General features: G+C 32.7%; 1 protein-coding gene across 1 annotated transcript in view; it reads left to right on the forward strand.

Annotated features, from left to right (window-relative positions):
* Positions 1-17807, forward strand: part of LOC111149284 (trans-2,3-enoyl-CoA reductase like) — a 100284-nt gene extending 82477 nt beyond the window's left edge. The window contains exons 8-12 of the mRNA XM_022506266.1: positions 1599-1642; positions 9120-9177; positions 16131-16216; positions 16747-16792; positions 17680-17807. Coding sequence (XP_022361974.1) covers positions 1599-1642; positions 9120-9177; positions 16131-16216; positions 16747-16792; positions 17680-17807 — 362 coding nt within the window. The remainder of the gene's footprint in view (positions 1-1598; positions 1643-9119; positions 9178-16130; positions 16217-16746; positions 16793-17679) is intronic.
* Positions 17808-22222: the final 4415 nt, after the last annotated feature.

The raw sequence follows: 22222 nt of genomic DNA on the forward strand, positions 1-22222 counted from the left end.
TCTAGTCTAGAAATAGGCACAAATAAAAAAAAACCTATATATATATATGTATATATATATATACATATATATATTTTTTTTTATTTAGCTGGAGAAGAGTGTTTAATTAGAAGAGTGTTGAAGTTAAAGAGAAGAGTGTTGCTTAGTTGTATGGCAAATATAATATTGAGGAATAAGGGATTATAAAAGTGTTCAACACTTTTATGTACATAACAAATATGTATATTCCCAGGGGAAAATCTGAATTTTAACTGATTTATCATGGATAATGGGATTTTAATGTATTTTATTTCCATTTACATTTTTATCTATTTTCCAAATTTTTTCCATTAATGTATCAATGTATTTTATTTCATAGTTAGATATATACACTTTGTAAAAACAAAACTTCCAATACTTCCACATATTTTAAATATGTGCATATGCATATATATATACACATACATATATGCTATGTGTGTATATATATGCATATATACACTATATATGTATGTGTGTATATATCTATATATCTATACATAGATACATATATATAACATACGTATAACATATATAACATATATCCATACATAGATACTTACATAACTTTTGACTAAATTATCCTTTAAGTTTCTAGCCCATGGAACTGGAACTTCCATAAGAGACTTATAAAGAAAGATGTTTGAAGCATTATTACTAGTCATATATAAAATTAAAGTAGCACTAATTATGCAGCAATTAGATAATATTTAATGTTATTAAACTTAGCTACATTATACATTATGATGCAGATGTTGTCATAGCTTTTATCATGAAAGTTTAATAATATTAGAAAAACCTTTAAATATATTCTTATAAAATATGCAAGATTTAAAATGAGACATTTGCAATTTTGTAAATGTGTTTACATAAACACAATTTATATGTACACACACGTAAAAGAAAAGGAAATGCAACTGTTGATACAGATCATGAGCTTATCAAAAAATTTATTTTTGGTACTTTTGTGTATTCCACCTTCTCTGCCGTGATAAAAGTAACTTTAGGACAATGTCTTAAATTCTATTTCACTCTTTATTCTATATTATTTGGGAATTTGCATAACCTATATTTTTCTTTTAAGATGAGAACATTAATACTTGCCTCATTTATTTGTTTTTAGCAGAAAAATTTAAAAATACTTAAAATATTACCTCTCATAAAATATCAATGCAAAAAATAAAAGTTGTTTTTATTAGCATATTTCTTTTGTTGTTAACCATTAAAAAACAAGAGCTATCATTGGGTGCCATCTTATATTATGCTATATTATGGGCCGTTAAGGTAACAAATGAAAGATTAAATCTGCCTTTAAAGAGTTTAATAATAGAAATTAAAAATAGATTCCTGTTGTATTTCAAATATAATTAGGTAACTTAGAAAAAAAGTGTATGTTGAAAGCAAAAATATTTTTATCCCTTCAGATTGCATAAGTATTATCCCAAAGGGTTAATTACATACATCAGAGTACTTTGGATTAGAGGGTAGTAATACCCAATCAACATTGCTTTAGTTATGTTTACCGTGTGGCAATCCAAAATATGAATATTTGCATTACATCTTCTTTTCCTACTTTCTAGCGTTTGGAAACAGGCAAGTCGCAGTATCTGCTATCAATTTTTTGGTATGTATTACTTTTATTACTTGCTATTCATGCTCTAATTGTAGTGCTATTAAGAATGCAAAACAAATTATATTTGAGGATTTCACATGTAGAAAATATGATCTCTTTTTGTATTATATACTTAATGATATTAAGTGGAGTAAGTCAAATGATTACACTGAATCAAGCCATTAGCTAATTTTTTTTTAGCTTTCTAAATCTCTTAATCAAAATGTTCTACTCATCTTTGAAGGATGATTAGAATAATTGGGAATCTAGTAGAATTTGAAAAAAATCCTACTTAGTAATTCTTCCTATTGTCTATACACTTACAAACCTCTAAGAGCAAAAGTATTACGAGCCTAACAGATGAACATCTAAAAAGCCCTTTGGCATAATGTTAATTTAACTTATTCTGAATGAAAACAGTCTGCTTTTTTGGATGAAATGTCTTTTCTAAGTGTTCTCAATCCAGTTATTTAGATCATTCTATTTAGCTTTACATATGCATTGTTTGAATTGGGAACATATCAATCTGAATACAACAGATTATTATTTCCAAAACGCATTATTTCATTAAACACAGATTTTCTCTCATACCCCATGTAATTCCACCATATAACCCATGCTTCTATTCTTTATTTATGTTCTTCTTCATTCTTGTCCTTGATAGATTAACTCCCATGATTCCTGGTCCCTGATGTATTGATAAATTCCCTTGATTTATATATAAGTCTATATCCTTTGTGAAGCCGGTATTGCATAACTTATACCCCACCATTTCATACAAGGCACAGATCATACCACTTTGTTAAAAGTTCTCATGCTTACCTCTGTGTGTGTGTGTGTGTGTGTGTGTGTGTGTGTGTGTTTTAATTAATATTTTACTTAATAACATCCTCTTGATTTCAGCTCAGATCATGATCTCAAATTAAAAAGCCTTGCTAGCCCTGAATTTCTTAATAATGTTCCATATAGGCAAAACACATTTAATTTTCACGAATAAATGTGATATTAAGATCTAAGTTTTAGGAAACTAATTTTATTATTTTTTTAAGATTTTATTTATTTATTTGTCAGAGAGAGAGAGGGAGAGAGAGCAAGCACAGGCAGACAGAATGGCAGGCAGAGGCAGAGGGAGAAGCAGGCTCCCTGATGAGCAAGGAGCTTGATGTGGGACTCGATCCCAGGACGCTGGGATCATGACCTGAGCCGAAGGCAGCTGCTTAACCAACTGAGCCACCCAGGCGTCCCAGGAAACTAATTTTAATACAGGATTTAAAAACAAACGAGTTGTTTGAGTTTGCACATATATCACCTAAATTGAAGATGCCTACTGTATCATTGTGAACATAACATTCTATATTTCAAGGTTAATTTTTTTTTCATTCACAATAACTGAATGCCTAAGTGTGTGCCTTTCACATTTATCATAAGAAATGCATATGCAAATGGTTTGGAAAGAAAAGCACCTATGTTTAAGTCAAGTGCTTTTAATATTATATTATATTAGGATCATCAGCATATAAGATAATCATTATTATGTAGAAGGGAAAAAAGGAAATTCATAGGTCAATTTTGTATAATATAAAGTTTATAGAAATGCTAATTTTTCTGCTAAAGTTTGCACAACTTCCTGGACTTTGTTTTGTTGATATATGTATCCTCTTAGAATAAGAAAAAAAGAACTAGCATAAGAAGAAAAAGGAAAAAAAGTTGCTGGAGCAACTAGATATATACAAAAAAAAAAAAAAAGAATCTAGACACAGACCTTATACCCTTCACAAAGATTAACTCAAAATGGATCACAGACCTAAGTACAAAATGCAAAACCATAAAACTCTTAGATGATGATACAAGAGAAAACCTAGATGACTTTAGGTACCATAATGACTTTTAAGATAAAACACTAAAGAATGATCCGCAGAGGATATAATTGGTAAGTTGGACTTCATTCATCTTAAAAACTTCTGGTCTGTGAGGAATGATGTCAAGAGAATGAGAAAGAAAAGCATAGTCTAGGGAAAATATTTGCCAAAGATACATCTGATAAAAGATCATTATCAGAAATATACAATGGGTTCTTAAAATGCAAGGATAAGAAACAAACAGCTAAATTAATAAATGGGCAAAAGACCTTAACTGACACCGCAGTACCAGTAAAGATACACAGTTAGCAAATAAGCATGTGAAAAGATGCTCCAAATCGTATCCTATCAGGGAAATGCAAATTGAGATGAGATAGCACTATACAACTGTTAAAATGGCCAAGAATCTGGAACACTGACAACACCAAATGAAGATAAGGATGTGGAACAGCAGCAGGAACTTTCATTCATTGCTGTGGGAATGCAAAATGAACTAGCCATTTTGGTAAACAGTTTGGCAGTTTCTTACAGACCTAAATACACTTTTACCATATTATCCAGCAATTGTGCTCCTGGGTATTTACCCAAAGGAATCATAAACTTATGTCTACACAGAGCCTTACAAATAGATGTTTTTACAACAGTTTTATTCATAATTGCCAAGACTTGGAAGCAGCTAAGACGTGCCAAAGTAGGTGAATGGACTATGATACATCCAGACTATGATACCTCCAGACAAAGGAATATTACTCAGTGCTAAAATGTAGTGAGCCATCAAGCCATGAGAAAACACGAGGAAAGCTTGAAAGAATATTACTCAGTAAAATAAATTCTCTGAAAAGGCTAAATACGGTACGATTCCAATTATATGACATACCGAATTAAAAAAAAAAAAAAAGAACTGTGGAAACAGTAACAAGATCAGTGGTTGGCAAGAGTTGTGGAGAGAGTAATGAAGAAAAGGTGTACAGAGGATTTTTAGGACAGTAAAAATACTCTGTGCGATACCATGATGATGGATATGTGCCATTGTATATCTATCCAAACCCAGAATGTACAACACCAGGGGTGAACTCTAATGTAAACTGTGGACTTTGCATAATTATAATCTGTCAATATAGGTTCATGAGTTGTGACAAATGTACCACTCTGGTGGAGGACATGGATAATGGAAGAAGATATGCATGTTTAGGAGGAAGGGATATATGAGAAATCTTGGGACCATCCCTTTGATTTTGCTATAAACTGATCTAAAAAAAAAGTCTTAATGAAAAAACTGTTGGTTAGTATATATATTTTCTGATAAACCCATAATTAACATAGTACATATTTATTCTGGAACACAATGCATGTTATCCTTTTTTTGTTGAAATGTATATTTCCTAACTTAAAAAAGTAGAGATTAGGAATTAGAAAAATTTTTATAATGTTATCATAGTGATATGTTATCATTAGTTATAAAACTTCTGATGCAAAAACTGTGTAATAATGGCCTATATTACCAAATACCATGTCTGTGCAAATGTGTTTTATCTTTTAGAGTAGAGACTAACTTCTCAAGATTATAATAGTTGATGCATATCATGATGAAACTTTTCGTAACTATAGAGTAATCCAAGATTTTCCTTACTTTTGAAATATTAAGATAAATAAGACATGACTTATAATAATTATCATTATCATTAGGAATAGAGAAAATTACAATAGGTGAAATTCAAAACAAACCTGATTATCAGAGAAACATTTTAGCAGATTCAATTTTTTAAATTATATTTATAAAATGGCTGTTACATTGCTCAAATTATAAACTTATATCTGCCAATAATTAATAATAATGATAACATATATAAATCTTTGGGGAGAGCAAATATATACAGAAATAATATAGATCATTTTCATTCCTATAAAAAATGCTATTAGATCTCAGAATAAAGATTATTTATTTTTACTGTGGAAACCAAAGCAATTTTACTAAGACAAAATGACAGAGCCTATTTGATGGTTACAAATTTTGTATTAGTGTGTTTAGATTTTGTTATTATTTTTATTTTTTTAAATTTAATTGTATTTTCTCAGTGTTCCAAGATTAATTGTTTATGCACTACACCCAGTGCTCCATGCAATATGTGCTCTCCTTAATACCCACCACCAGGCTCACCCAATCCCCGACTCCCCTCCCCTCCAAGGCCCTCAGTTTGTTTCTCAGAGTCCACAGTCTCTCAGGGTTTGTCTCCCCCTCCGATTTCCCCCAACTCACTTCTCTCTATCTCCCAATGTCCATTTTTTGATGTGATTATCTGTTTTTTTTGTGTGTTGAGTTTGAGGTTATTATTATTATTTTTAATATTTCATTTATTTATTTAAAAGAAAGAGAGTGCAGGAGAGAGAGCACGGCAGGGGTAGGGGCAGAGGGAGATGTGGAGAGACAGACTCCCCACTGATCAGGGAGCTGGATGCAGGACTCAGTCCCAGGTTTCTTAGATCATGAACTGAGCCAAAGGTAAACCCTTACTGGAGCCACCCAGGGGCCCCTCAATTTTATTCTATAGACATATTGTTTTCACCGGTATAGTAGAGAATGTTCACCTGTTGAAGCTTGCAATAAAGAACATTAGAGAAATTATATAAAAGTGGATCTCTGCAAGTTGGGCTTCTTCTAACACATCTGTATGTTTTACTGTATAAGATAATTTAACATTTAAGTAAAGTAAAAATCAAACCTAATGATAGCAACTTCTTCACACTTTATTTTTGAAATCATTGTGTTTATATATAATGTGCCAAATGAAGATATCTGATTTAGTGAAGAATTAGTCCAGGAGAAATATGTAAGTCATGCTGGAAAATGTTCCAGTGTTTCACATTTAATGTGCTTCTGAAATTTTATTCAGTGATAGAACCATATATTGAGATTTAAGGCACTGACCGAATTTCCTAATCTTATTCCGCTCTGACCCAAGAGGAAATTATATCAAACACTTTTATCCAGGTCAATTAAGCTATAGTGGACACATTCATTCTTCAGAATTTTAAAGTCAGTGCTTAAGGTGAAAGTTGACAATATTCACAATTGCTCTTTAAAATACATTACAGACTTGCTAAATTGATGATAAACTATTTCTAAACATATAGATATAGCTGATTTTTCTCTCTCTACCCCTAGAATGTATATAGATATGTATTTTATCTGTAGATAGCAGATGGAAAAGTTGGATTATTTACCACTTTTTTATCTCCTTCTTTTATATTTATTTAAGTGTGTTTTATGTTTTCTTTGTGGTCCTGTGGGGAAGAGGCACATGCTAATAAATTATGACATTAGTATATGGCTAGTGGTCTAACTGAAGCCTAAATGCTCATTTTTCCATGGCCTATACTTTGGGTAGAAGATTGATGGTTTGTATTTAGTGGTGTTGTGAAAAGTAGGAAAGAGAAAAAAATTTGGTGGTCGAGTGAGTTTAAAATATTGATTGATAAACATAAAATGAATATGTCTTATCAGAAGAAAAAACATAGTTTTTAAAAGACTTTATTTACTCGACAGACAGAGATCACAAGTAGGCAGAGAGGCAGACAGAGAGAGAGAGAGAGGGGAAGCAGCCTCCCTGCTGAGCAGAGAGCCTGATGCAGGGCTAGATCCCAGGACCCTGGGATCATGACCTGAGCCAAAGGCAGAGGCTTTAACCCACTGAGCCACCCAGACACTCCTGAAAAAAACTATAGTTTTTAAAATACTGTTTGTTCACAAAAATTTGGTAAGTTAATTGGCTTATTAATAAGACTTTTTATCATAAATTCCATTTTGCATTTGGCCCTGTGAGTGATGAAAAATAAGTATGACATGAGATTTGACTAAAAGGTGAGCAAAAGATAGGAAGACAACAAATATGACAAATTATTAATTTAGTAATTACATGTTTTATAGTGCTGCCATTTTGTAAGATAGAAATTTAGAGAAGATTAATCAATGTAGAGTTATTCTCTGAAGAAGTTTTTAATTAATGACATTGGTAACTAAATTTATCATAGTTTTATTGGGTAATTCATATATCCTACACTTGATTTCATTTAATCATCCTAAAATAACCATCATGAGACAGGAAGTAATATTAGCATTTAGGTGAAAAAATGGAATTTCAGATGTCTTAATCATGTAATCTCTAAAAAGTAAATGATGAGGCATTTGAGCACAAATTCATCCAACAATGGCTCACACTCTTACCCATATTCACCTATAAATAAGTTCAACTATAAAATTATTATCTGAAAATGTAAAATTCAGCTTTTATTCCTAATGATAATTTGAGAAACTTGGAACCTCTTCCAAAATTACAAAACTATTACATGTGAAGAGATCCATACAGAAATTGTTGAAAAGATCAAAATCAGATATATGGTAAGAGATTAATAGCATGAAAGACACATAATTTAAAATGTGCTTAATTTATAGGATATATTATAGTGAAAATTTGGACGACTTTAAGCAATAACGCTTTTGGATAACTCCGTTATTAATAAACAAAGTATTAAATTTTGAATATAGACCTTGTGTTAATCAGATGAGGTGTATATATAACAAAAGAAAGGGTACTAATTTATGAGGACACATTACAAATTGGGAACTTTTTTTTTTAAGATTTTATTTATTTATTAGCGAGCGAGAGATCACGAGCAGGGGTTCAGGGGCAGAGGAAGAAAAAGGCTCCCTGCAGAGCAGGGAGCCCCATGTGGAATTGGATTCCAGGACCCCAGGATCAGGACCTGAGCTGAAGGCAGATCCCCAACCGACGGAGCCACTCGGGCTCCTGCAGACTGGGAACATTATTAACCCCAACCCTGGAGATGTCAGTAAGACTTATGATTCTTAGATGGTCATGGTGGCCTATTGACTGGGAAGGTCAGATGACAGACAAGCAACACATGGCTTTGTAGGACAGTACTGTTTACCTTGGTTTTCTAAACTACATGGAAACCAGGTGGGCATCATTCTACCACAGTTGCAGTAACAGGGTTGCTACTGTGCTAATGAATTTAGAGCATGCATACCTATGCCAAGTCTGTATTCCCTGACCTGACTTTTCTCTTCATGGCATGGAAACTTAACCTATTAAACAAGTACAAAGCATAGAATCAGCACAACCAGATTTTTAACAAAGGAACTTTAACCTAGTTATCAAAAGGGATCAATAATATCTTCAAAGTTTCTAGCTCAGTGTGACTCATTATGTTAATTCAATATATATCTACAGTGGCTTTTTTCATCATTGTTAGGGTACAAATTTCCTTCTCCCTGCAGTTAGAGTAATAATATATCTCTTGGATCTTTGGAATTAATATGTCACATGAATATTGGTAAGTTTATGAAATATAATTTTTAATTTTTTAAATTTTTATATATTTGAGAGAAAGAAGGGGCAGGGAGAGGGTAAGGGGAGCAGCAGATGGAGAGGGAGAGGCAGACTCCCCACTGAGCAGGGAGCAGGTCTTGTGGCTAGATCCCATGACCTTGGGATCTTGACCTGAGCCAAAGGCAGCCACCCAATACAATAAGCCACCCAGGTTCCCCTATAGAATATGATTTTAAAAGAGGAACATATAGATCACACTGAAAAGTTTAAAATATTTTACAGATTTGTGAAGCTGGAAATCATTTCATCAATGTAATCTTGGCTCATCCTAATCATACAGGTTAGTCCCTTTTTCTCTATATCTCTCTAAACAATGTTACTTACTATTTTTAAAAGCCTTTAGTAAACAATTTTTAAAGCAATAGTTGGAAACATTAAAGACAATATGTCCCAATTCTAGCTCCTGTATGCCTGTTTTTCAAATATTTGAACTAAATCATGTTTTCTAATAATGGTTTCTCTAAAATGAAATGTGCATGCCTCTCATGTCAAATGACAATCTCACTTAAATCTGTAAAAAATAAACAGATGATTAAGAATTAAGGCAGTACAAAATCCAGGATAAATGCCAGTTTCTTAGCTTAATTCCCAATCTTGATCTAATTTACATTAAAATTTATATAATCCCACTGTATTTCAAGTGACTTAAACTTTTTTCTAATAAAATTGATCTTTGTTTGGCAAATTCAATAGCTCTGAAATAACAATGCCAGGGAGGACATTTTGAATTTATTAGTTAGTTTAAAGTATTTCACAAAATTCACAGTGTTTATATAAAGATATTCTTCATAAATCAATCCTCTCATTCAGGTTTAATTATAGGTATGGATCCATACTGCTTCTTGTATATGATACATAATTTAATTATAATTTTATTTTATTTTATTTTTTAAAGATTTTATTTATTTATTTGACAGAGATCACAAGTAGGCAGAGAGGCACGCAGATAGATAGGGGAAGCAGGCTCCCTGCTGAGCAGAGGGTCCGATGTGGGGTTGGATCCCAGGACCCTGGGATCATGACCTGAGCCAAATGCAGAGGCTTTAACTCACTGAGCCACCCAGACTCCCCTAATTATAATGTCAAATGGCAATGGTCATCATTTGGAATTCATGCTGTTATCAGTCTAGTTGCAGATATAAAGCTGCATTGCCTCAAGTGTTTTTTAACATCTACCTGGTTGTCTTAACATTTTCTTGACTTGCACATTTCTGGCAGGTTGGTTAAACACTTTCCAAAATAATTTTTTTCATATAATATAGAGAATTACAAAGGAAAACCTTGCTCAAGTTTCTTCATCTATTGGGATTATGGTATCGTGATTTGAAAATGAAAATTTTCAATCATTATGTTTCTGAAGTCAAACATGACTTTGGAATTTTTCATGTGAAAAAGACGTCTTTTCTTCAGTATTTACTGCATCTTTTATCTCGCTTGTATGCAGCTCGAGAAAGCAGATGCCAATCTAATCTTGTCTTCTCTATTAATTGATTTGGTCCTTTTGTCTTGAGACTCAAAGGACTTTTTCTTTACCACTAAGTCTATTAATTTTGTCAGATATGTTTTAGAGTTCATAATTTCAGGACAATTTTCCCAAAAACATGATGCAATCTTCCAGGAGGTTGATTCATGTCTTTTTTTTTTTTTTTTTTTTTTTTTTAGTTCTAGAAGGTTAAAATTTGTTTTGTTGCATTGTGGGCTTTATCAGGGGGTAAATTATATATAAGTTATATCTTTATATGTTAATATCTTTCATTTTCTATTTTTAGTTTTTGTTTGTTTTTGGCTGTTTTTGTTCATCTACTTAATATTCCCTATTCTATTAAACATTCCACTCAGGCAAATTGAAATGTCTGTGTTACTGAGGAGTCTTTTTTCCTTTTCTACAATTTCTTTCTTGAGTACAATCACCTTTCATATTTTTTTTTTCTTTCTGTTTTGGCCATATCTATTTTGAGTTTTGGAATTCTTAATAGTTATGTTCTCTGGTATCTGCAAATGCTTCTGTGTAGGCATGTTCTGTTAAAATTTTTCAATTTTCTTTTTTGGGGGGATGTTTTTATCAGCATGGAGAAAATAACTTCCTATTTTATTGACATAGAAAGCTTATATGAATGCCGATCAACTTCTGTTCATTTTCAAGTGTATGGATTGTCCTAAAAGAGGAATAACAAATGTTTTCTTACAGATGGGAACTTGAAGTAGAGTCCCTAAAGTGTATTCTGGAGGGGATGGGGGGTTTCTTTATTGGGTCTTTTGATTCTTTAAACACTCCTTTTTCCTAACCTCACAATTCCCAGAACTGTTTTCTTCTTTTCCTTCTCTTCCAAACCTCCAAGCAATGTCTTCCCCATGTACTGTTCTTTGATACTACTTTTCTTTTGATGGAAGCAGTGTTTTCTAAGATGAAAACCTTCTGGTCTCACTACTTCCAAATCATTTCATCTCATTTCAGTTCTTCATATCCAGTGTTCTGACCTACCAGGTATCAGACCATTTCTCAGGGTAGACCTTCTTTTTCTTATCATGAATTCTAGATTTCTATAATACAGTACATTCTTGTTTTTTTACATAAACTCCTTTTTTAAAATACCAGTTCTTTTGTTGGCTTTGAAAAATTTCTGCTACTCCTGAATTTTTACTCCCCATTATGTATTAATTGAAATTTATAATAATATCTCTTCCTTAGAAGTGCTTTAGTCCTAAGTTATGTATAGGGAGATCATTTAACGTTTATTATTTAAACAAGATGTCACAAAATGTGCTCCCCAGTAGATACAATCTGATACAGAATAAGTTTAAAAGAAGTTTATTACAAAGTATGGAAAAGAAGAAAGGAAGGAGAATTTTGCTAAGTGGGAAATTGATACTGTCTCATGGGTGGCCTTAGTCAATTCTATAGGGGTATCTGATGCTAGGATAATCTTGCTGACTTGTGTCTTATGTTGGAACAAGTAGAAAAAATGTAACTTAGGTGTGGATCTCTCTGGGAAATGTGAATGACCAAGGATAAGGCAGCTCTCTTTAGTCAAAACCATTCTCTCAGAGGGTCTGATAGTTGAAAACTTTCTGCTACGAGCACTCCCAGCATTTATGGAAGAAGTCCATCATACCTGCTGGGGATCTTGACAGTGTATCACAGAAACCATCACAGTCTCTTTGTTTCTTTTTTTTTTTTTTTCTTTTTTCACAGATCCAATTTGTATATTTTTTGGTAGTAGCCCTGTGAAGATGCCAGTAGGCCTCTCTTTCTGGGGGAAATTTAAAAGAGACATGCTAGTGGGAGAGTACACAGCCTTAACCACTGTACATGGTCTTGGTAAAACAACTGATTTGTGCTAATTTTCTTCTCTACAAATTGGTAGATTCCTTTTACCCTCAACATGCTCATTTAATGTCTCAGGGATTATCTGTTGGCATGACCTAGATATTCTCTCTCTCTCTCTCTCTCTCTCTTTTTTTTTTTTTTTTTTAAAGTCAGGGGAAGGGGAGAAGGAGAGAGAGAGAGAGAGCATCTTAAGCAGGCTCCATGCCCATTATGGAGCCCAACGTGACGCTCATTCTCTCAACCCTGAGATCACGACCTGAGCTGAAATCAAGAGATGTTTAACTGACTGAGCCAATCATTCAGGTGCCCCTACTAGATCCTCAACTAGAGGATAAAATTTTCATGGATACTTGTTCTAGTGTTGCAGGGTCTTCTTTCCTGAGGTCCCAGGTTGTTCTTCCACCAATGAAGTTAGTGTCTTACAACTGGTTGAAGTCCAAAAACTGGGAAAGGATTTTATATTAAGTCAGCTGCCCCAAATCTCTTTTCATCTCTATTCATCTCTTATTTTGCCTAAATTCAGAAATAGTGGTGTTGAGTAAACATCAGCTAGTCGCTACAAATGTTTCATTATTTTAACTAGCCATCATGCTTTGTGGATCAAACTTCTTCTGAATTTACTACACATTCTGGCTTATGACAGCTAAGTGCTGCCACTAGAAATGCCTTGATTTGGGAGAAGGGGAAGTACGGATCCTTAAATCTCGATCACTACTAGTTCATTCTAATTCTAAGATGACATCACTTATACTCAGACTGGAACTGCAGAAAAACAACACTAATCTTAGTGCTGGTGTGCCCCTTTTACGAAAACATTCCTTATAGTTTTGGAAAATGCTCTAAGAACTAAAAAAGAACATGGGAGGGGCGCCTGGGTGGTTCAGTGGGTTAAAGCCTCTGTCTTCGGCTCAGGTCATGATCCCAGAGTCCTGGGATCGAGCCCCGCATTGGGCTCTCTGCTCCGCAGGGAGCCTGCTTCCTCCCCTTTCTTTCTCTGCCTGCCTCTCTGCCTACTTGTGATCTCTCTCTCTGTCAAATAAATAAATTCTTTAAAAAAAAAAAAAGAGAACATGGGAATATGGAACATGAAAAAAAATTTTCCCATAGAAAGGGGTCTTCCTTTTTCAGCCTTATATAGATTAATCTAGGATCCCTGCTTTTCCAGACCATTTGATACCTTTCCCCTGCTTGCCATGGAATTCTAACATTTCTTCCTCACTTACTGTATGCCATTACTCTGCTCATGCTTCCAGGTGCACATTAGTGTGTTTGTACCATTTTAGCAGAACATTATTTCCTATATCTCAGAAGACTGTGTCAACATAATAAACCTACCCTGGTCCAATTTTATATTTTGCCTTTTTCATCAAGCACCCCAATCACAGTACATTTTCTCATACTATGCTACCACATGGTAGCTGGGTTCTGTACGTCCATTGGGGCATAATCTGTTGTTGTTGTTCCCTTATCAGATCCAGAACAAACTCAGGTAGGTTATTTTGAATTGGAACTCTAGCCTATAACATAGAAGTTAAGAGAGGGCATGGAGAAGATCCTAGAGGGGATTTTCTTGCAACATAGTGGCATATATATTGCCTTTAAGCAAGGGAGTGTGCTAACTTTTAATAGGGAGGAGTGGATGACTTCTGCAGGTTCAGGGAGTTCATGGAAATCTATATATTCCAAGATTTTGTGAACAACAACCTTGGCTTAGCAGACCTTGTTTGGATCAGAGTTCTTTTTTCTTTGAAGCCTGACTACTCTTTCAAGTAACTCCTTGTCCTGGTCTTCAGCTCTCTCTGTCTTTCTCTCATTGCAAGAGATTAGAGCTTCTCTGATGAGGTCCTCTAACTTTCTCATGGCTGGATTTTAATTGCTAATTGTCAATTTCAATTTCAGCTGTCTTTATCAAGAGCACTGAGAGTAATCACCACTTAACTTCATTGGACCAAATAAAGCATTCCTTTCCACCAGTAGAGCATGCCAGCATACCACTGGTAAAAGGCTTTACATTTGCAGAGCTACTCTTGTACCAGCAGCTATCTGTATGGGACCTACTGTTAACGATGGAGTACTCATTGCAGGCTTTTCAGTAGGTCATTCCACTTTAAAATGCCATTCTTAAAAAAAAAAAAAAAGTGCTGTTGGTTCAGTTTTCTGGGATGCAGATGCTGAAGTGGAGATTAGCATTCAGGAGGTCTCTTAGAGAGTGATTTTATGAATGGGGAAAAATAGTCATGTTTGGGGAGAAAATTGAAAGTCTGCAATTTCAACGGGAGTTTCAGACGAACCTGTGGGGCAAGTGTTATGCTGAGTTGAATCCTTTACTTACCACATTGGTCAAATATTGAATTGTGGCTACACCAAAGAGTGAGTGTGATCTTGTGTAAGGTTGATACCTTATGCCTGACAATCTTCATAGAAGGTGCTGAGAGTTTAAAGTTTTCTGCCAGCAGTTATTCCTGAAGCTGTGGAATAAACTCTTATACCCGAAGAAGAATCTGGGGAGTGCAGCACTGCAATGTAAAAAATCTTCTGACTTTTATTTAATAGAAGTTCTATTAGAAATAGTAACTATTGATTGAGAAAAACTTTCATGGGAATGCAAGTACTAAATTAGTAACCTCTAGACTTACATCTTAACATTAACAGTAAGTAGATACAGGAGATAGTATCTATATACATATATTTTTCTGGATCCCAAGACATATTGATTATTAAATCTACAAACTAGAAGAAATACATGTTTGTGAATCCCTGAACATTTCCACTACCACTAGAGGCTGAACAGTCATAAACTAGGTTTAACCCAGATTATCTTTTGTGCATCTTCCACCTCTGAATTGCAGTTTTTATAACATGGATAGTAGGTTCCTCAATCACCTTTCTTCTGATGAATATATGGATGTTACAAAAAGGCACTTGCATGTATGTTATCAAGAGAATCTGTAATATTAAATGGTATATGTATTTATCCTTATCTTGAAATAAGCAGTACATGAAATCTGCCCAGTACCTAATATATATTTTTACTTTGATATTTTAACAATAGTTACAATTCTGAAAACAACATACTGACATTTCATTATGACTTTAGAATTATAACTAAAACAGATTAGTTGATGTGTTATCTGATTAAATTTGCTATAGAGAATAAACAGTAATTTTATAATTCATATTTACTTTTACAAATGTCACTGCTCAAAGCTCAACTTGAAATCACTATAAATTTGTTATCTAAAACATTTCTTGAAAGAAATTAGAAGGCAAAAAAAAATCACAAAAATCAAGTGACAATATGCTAAGTATAATGAAAACTGTAAATAACAATTCTGATCGCTAAGCAGAAGTAATTTATGTGGTATTTCTGAATATTAACTATGCTGATATTCATTGTAATCCTCTTATGAGAGATTTTCACACTTTTCTAATATAAATGACATCCTTATAAAATTCCCCTTGGATTTTCACTAATTAAATAGAAAGGGAGGTTTGAAGTATTTAATAATCTCAACCAAAAACATCATCTTCTTTGATACTAAAAGAGAAGAGGCATGCAATTGTTAAAGCACATTTACTATTTCACTATGCAATTCAGCTGCATCTATTATGAAAAATAACCTTTATATATTGGAATTTAAAGAACTGATTATCATGGTATATTCTGTAATTTTATAGTAACATAGCTATAGACATAGAAAATAACAGATATTCTGTTTGAGTCAAAAGGTCATAACATTTGAAACTGGGATTCTTCTGAGTAATTTAGGAAATAGGTTTCTATAAATATGTGATGACATTTTATGTAGTATAAGTTATTCCAGGGAATTTAGAATTATATAAGACATATGATTAAATTTGCAATGTGTATCATCATTGATATTTTATATCCTTCTTTCTAAAAGGAATTAATGCATGTTTTCCAAGTCCAAATTATAACCCCTTCACATGGATGTTTTTCCTGGTGTCATGTCCTAACTACACCTACGAGGTATGTTATTTATTTACATAAATAATTAAACTTTATCCCATGATATAATAAATGCATATGTTTATGTATTTACATATATATTAAAGTTTAATATATATGATTATACACAGGTTTTATCTGTAGATTTGGCACAGGGATAAATTATGATATATTATTTCAATTCGAGTTATAGGCATAGGAAATTGGAACATTTAACCACAATTTTCCCTGCAAAAAATGAATATTTTCGCATGTATTTATTTAAAAAATATAATCTTCACATAAAATGTCTTAAGATATTTCAGGATTCCTTTTTATATCTTTGAAGTTTTTGGAACAAAATCTTTCATTTTGTTTTATGAATATGATGCTGTTTATGGAATTATGACTATCATTTTTAACAACAAAAGTATTATTTGGGGGAAATTTATTTCTACCCATAGTTTTTCTACTGTGTTTTAAGCTTTCACATTACCTATATAATATCACAAATGAAAAAAAAATACTATATTAATCATAGATATTTATTAATTTATGTTTTAATCTAACAGATTGGATCATGGATTAGTTTCACAATCATGACACAAACTCTGCCAGGTAAGACCTAGGTTTTTTGACATTTAAGTAAATGCATCTTTGGGAGAAGTGGTTTCTGAGAACAAATTTCTATAGTGCTAAAGTTTGGTATTTATGCAAAAGGATTTGGGGCTTCTATGTTTATTTTTATCTTAGATATTTTTAGCAGTATTAAAATATAATGAAACAAAATTATCTAGGTAACCATGGCTTAATCCAACCTGGGAAATGTAGCCCAAACATATTTATTAAGCAGCAAGAATTTGTTAACAGAAGTGGTGGTAATAATGCACTTCACTTGAAACTCTCCCTTATGCATGAACACAGACATGTGTATGTGTTGTGTCCTTCAAGTGTCCATGATGTCTCTGAAGGGAAGGCTGGGAGCATGAGTGTGTAATCTTAAATGCTGGGCATTTTAACACACATAGGAGATTTAAATTGAAATGGGCTGCATGTATTGGAAAGGGTATGTATTACATCCATTTCATCCATTATTTGTTCCATTGTATAAAATTTTTGAATCATAATTAATGCAGTTTGCCATATGCATGTGTGTGTGCAGATGTATATTATATACATACAGAAAACTACTACTGAAAAATTCAGAGTTAAAAATTCCTTATTTGGAAATACTTTGTGGCAGTTGGAAGTAAAAAAAAAAAAATGTGGATTTATTTTGACCTCTGCTATGTACTTTCTATGTTTATTCAATCATACAATAAAAATAGTTGAACATATATTATGCTCAGCAATTAATATGAGTAAAGAAAATTGACATGGAAGTATGAAGTACTTGAGAAATATTTTAAGAGCTAAATATTATAGTTTTTTTCTAATATAACTTGCTATATCTATCATAGGAATAAGAAAGAATAATTACTTCCCTTTTTTTTTTTTTTTTGTAGTTGGGATTTTTACACTTCTGATGAGTATCCAGATGTCTCTATGGGCACAAAAGAAACATAAGATTTATTTGAAGAAATTCAATTCTTATATGCATAGAAAATCAGCAATGATTCCATTCATACTGTAGGAAAAGTGTATAGAAGAACAGTATATAATCTCAATAAATCAGACATGGGCAATTGTTGACTATAATTAACAGAATTTCAAAAACTACAGTACTTTTACTGAGGGGTGCCTGGGTGGCTCAGTGGGTTAAGCCTCTGCCTTTGGCTCAGGTCACGATCTCAGGGTCCTGGGATCGAGTCCCGAATCGGGCTCTCTGCTCAGCAGGGAGCCTGCTTCCTCCTCTCTCTCTCTCTGCCTGTCTCTCTGCCTACTTGTGATTTCTCTCCGTCAAATAAATAAACAAAATCTTAAAAAAAAAAAAAAACTACAGTACTTTTACTGAGTAGAAGTATTAAATGGTAGAATCTAGCTAAATTTAGAGGAATAAACCTGAGGCAAATAAAAAGTAGAAACTACAAATATGACTAATAAAAAATAGTACCCAATATATTTTCAAAAGGTTGATCCTTAAACAAGATTTTCTTACTTCATTCAGTATTTCATAATACTATTTGCTTAAGACAATTAAACACCTGAATTCTAAAGTAAAAAAAAAAAATTGTGACATTTAAGTCACTTGAATTTTACATATTTTGATAGTAATTTATTATTTTCTTTATTGTTCAACATGTTATTGAGAAGTACATTTCAATTTTTTATTAAAATTCTACCTATATTAAAAGTTAAACATGTAATTTATCATATTCATTTACTCATACATACATTCTATGTTGCCATTCTGAAACTATAAAAATTAAAATATTTTCTAGACATTTTTACTAAGTCATTTGAATATATACTGCATATTAAATATATATTTATATTTCCATATAAACCATGTTTATATATAAATATATATTACAATATGTGTATTTCAAATTGATTATATGTGATGACAGAATACATTGAAGATCTTTTGGAATTAAGAGTGGAAATATGTCCTATGTCCTCTCAAAGCTTGTTTGCATATGTGTGAGTGTGTATTTGAATATTATGTATTTGAATATCATGTATATTATGACAGGGAGATGACTGATAGAAAAATCAGTTAAATTTTTTTTTTCAAATTTGAGTTTTTTTCACTTTTAAATTGGGATTCTTTAGATTTGTTAATTTCTAGAGCCTTTCAAATTTCTCCATTTATATAAAAATAGCCTCATTAAAGCTGTTATATTATATGCGTATTTGACTAAATATCTTTGGTAAATGTAGGTATGTATTCATCTGTGGGTATCTATCATTAATATGTGTGTCAAATTATTCAAAAAATAACAAAAGCACCATTTTAAAAGCTTTGTTATCATTCCCAAATGTAGAGCATTAAAATATCTCAGAGGAAGACAACAAATTGAACTCCCTAATACCTATTCAGCAAAGTAGCACAGAATCATGCAAAAGTCTTAAAAAGAGGTACTAAGGCTTTAAACCACATATGCTGGATACACCTATGTAATCAACCACCTGTGATAATTATCTTTGTTGAAAGACAAAGAATATGTTATGTATTCTTAACTAGATCCTAACTGATGCCAATCCAGGAAGTTTGCACATTCTTATAGGACTAGAAGCTCTTTGATGCAGCAAGGAAGAATGGGATACATATAGGACAGACATCTCTCTTCCCACGGTACTACATTCCCTCATATCTATCTCATATCAATCATTTCCTTACAGTTGGGAATCATACCTTGGTTAATGGGTTACAAACTGCTTTTTGAAATTTATTTCTTTCTAATTTTTATTTCCTGGAGGAATCATCACCTCAAAAAGGGAACCTGAGCCTGGTGGTTGGTATTATGGAGGGCACGTATTGCATGGAGCACTGGGTGTGGTGCATAAACAATGAATTTTGGGACACTGAAAAAAATAAGATAAAAAAATTTTAAAAAAGAACCTGATAAATTTACACCATTTTGTTATCAACATTAATGCCACAAATATAACCAATAATCCCACCATCAGGCAATTACCCAAATATAAGAACACTAATTCAAGGGGACACATGCATACTTATGTTTACAGTAGCATTATCTACAATAGCCAAAATTTGGAAGCAGCCCAAATGTCTGTCAATTGATGATATAATGGATAAAGAATATAGGTATATGTACACACAGATACACACACACAGACATACTATTCAGCCATAAAAAAGAAAGAAATCTTGCGATTTACTATGACAAGGATGGAGCTGAAGAGTATCATGCTAAGTGAAGAGTCAGAGAAAGAAAAATACCATAGGATTTCATTCCTATGTGGAATTTAAGAAACAAAGCAAACAAGCAAAGGGAAAGACAACCATCTGATGTTACTGGGGCCAGGATGGATTAAACAGGTAATGGGGATTAAGGAGTACCCTTTTTATGATGAGTATATGCAACGGTTGAATTACTATATTGTACTATTGAAACTAATTTAATACTGTATGTTAACTAACTGGAAGTAAGTAAAAACTTAAATAAAATTAAACAAAACACAATACTTGGATCCTAGGATTTCAAAGCAGGCTATAGGATCTATCCTTAATGAACAAGAATAATAATTATTTTAGGGGCACCTGGGTGGATCAGTGGGTTAAAGCCTCTGCCTTTGGCCCAGGTCATGATCTCAGGGTCCTGGGATTGAGCTGGCATCGGGCATCGGGATCTCTGCTCAGCCGGGAGCCTGCTTCCTCCTCTCTCTCTGCCTGCCTCTCTGCCTACTTGTGATCTCTGTCTGTCAAATAAATAAATAAAATCTTAAAAAAAAGAATAATAATTATTCTAAATGAATCAGTAACTCAGTAGTCACATTGTTATTCTAAAATGGGTGAGTGGTTATGATGCCTCAACAAAAAGGATACTGTACAAATGAGATGTTCAAACAGCTGTTTGCTTGAAGAAAAACTGAATAGAAAAAATCTTCGTAGGGACACAGTGTCTGTGTCTTTTATTTCTATATTTCACAAATGGAAACATGTAAAATGAGTATTTCCTTTCCATTAACTGACATAGTAATATAGAACTACCTACCAGCCCTTTATGGTTAATAAAAACAACATAAAAATAGCCTGATGGTAGTATTTTCATGACTATTTCAAAGTAATACATAAGTTCTCCAAATATCATCTACACTCTGATTTCAAACATCTAAAGATACTATAAGTTTTTTTTTTTATGTTTTTGCTTTTATTCACTTGGTTGCATGGATAAAAAAGCAATGGAGACTACCTCAAGCTGTAAACGCCTGTTCAAATTATGGACTGGGAATCATTCATACGCTCAATCTTCTCTCAGGCCATTTGCTAATATCTTAAAATTGCTCTTCATTTCTATCACTTTTGCAGAACATACCATTTATAAAAACAAAACAAAACCCCCTAAAATCTAAAAAATAAAAATATATCATTAATGGTTATAGATCTATAAAATCATGTCCAGTGATATCTTCATGGAGTTATTTATTGATTTAATTGATGTTTTATAACTCCCTTCTACACATCTAGAGACAAATCAGTTTAAGTGTCTTTAAGAGGGTGAAACTCAGTTTAAGGGTTTTTAGGAGGATGAAACTATGCAATGTAGAAAAGACCAGGTTGGCAAATGAGTCTCACACAATGGGTCCCTCCATTAACGTAGAACTTACTATGTCTTCACAAATAAGGGCCCCATTCCCAACAAAGGCTGGAAATAAACTTAAGCAGGAGGGCAAAAATATAATCACAGATTTTAGCCTATATCATCCAAATCATTTACCCAAAGAATATAATTATTAAGAACCCTGTCAAGCTATAGCTTTGCACCTTCCATTTGAAGTTTTTAAGAATGGTAGCCAATAACATATTTCAGTTTTATGAATATAATTAATCATTTAATTACATAGTAATTACATTTAGTTACAATCAGAATTTTCTGATTGATACTGGATTTGTGATTACATATATTAAAATATTATAGTTCATTTAATCTAATAATTATACTAATAGTTACTTTTTTGAATCATTGTCTGGAATAATACTTTCTCTAATCCCAAATAAAAATTTGCAAACAGTGTTTTTAAAATATCACATCTTCATCTCTCACATATTTCTTATAAAAAGTAGCTGGAGAAAGAAAATAATGAAAAGAGAACAACAAAAGTTAAGTCAGCTGCTATGCTACCCCAAATTATCACAGCATACTGCTTCTGCTCTCCACCCCTTCATCATGTCTACCTCAAGCTGCTATTTTATAGGTGTTTTCAGTTTGTTTGCATGTGTTTAAAAAAAAAAGTTTTGCCTCTAATTTTGAATAAAAATAGACATGTAGTGTATTTTGCTTTTTAGTAAGCTTTGTGGAAACAAAAGTTGTTCTCCGACTCATACACAGACACACACAGACACACACTGCAATTTCAAGCACTATCATTTCTTAAGAGGAAAAAATATGTCAGGTCAAATAATTTTTAAGTAAATGAAGC

Source organism: Enhydra lutris, unplaced genomic scaffold (assembly GCF_002288905.1).
Source record: "Enhydra lutris kenyoni isolate GAN:26980312 unplaced genomic scaffold, ASM228890v2 scaffoldscaffold21, whole genome shotgun sequence".
NCBI lineage: Eukaryota > Metazoa > Chordata > Mammalia > Carnivora > Mustelidae > Enhydra > Enhydra lutris.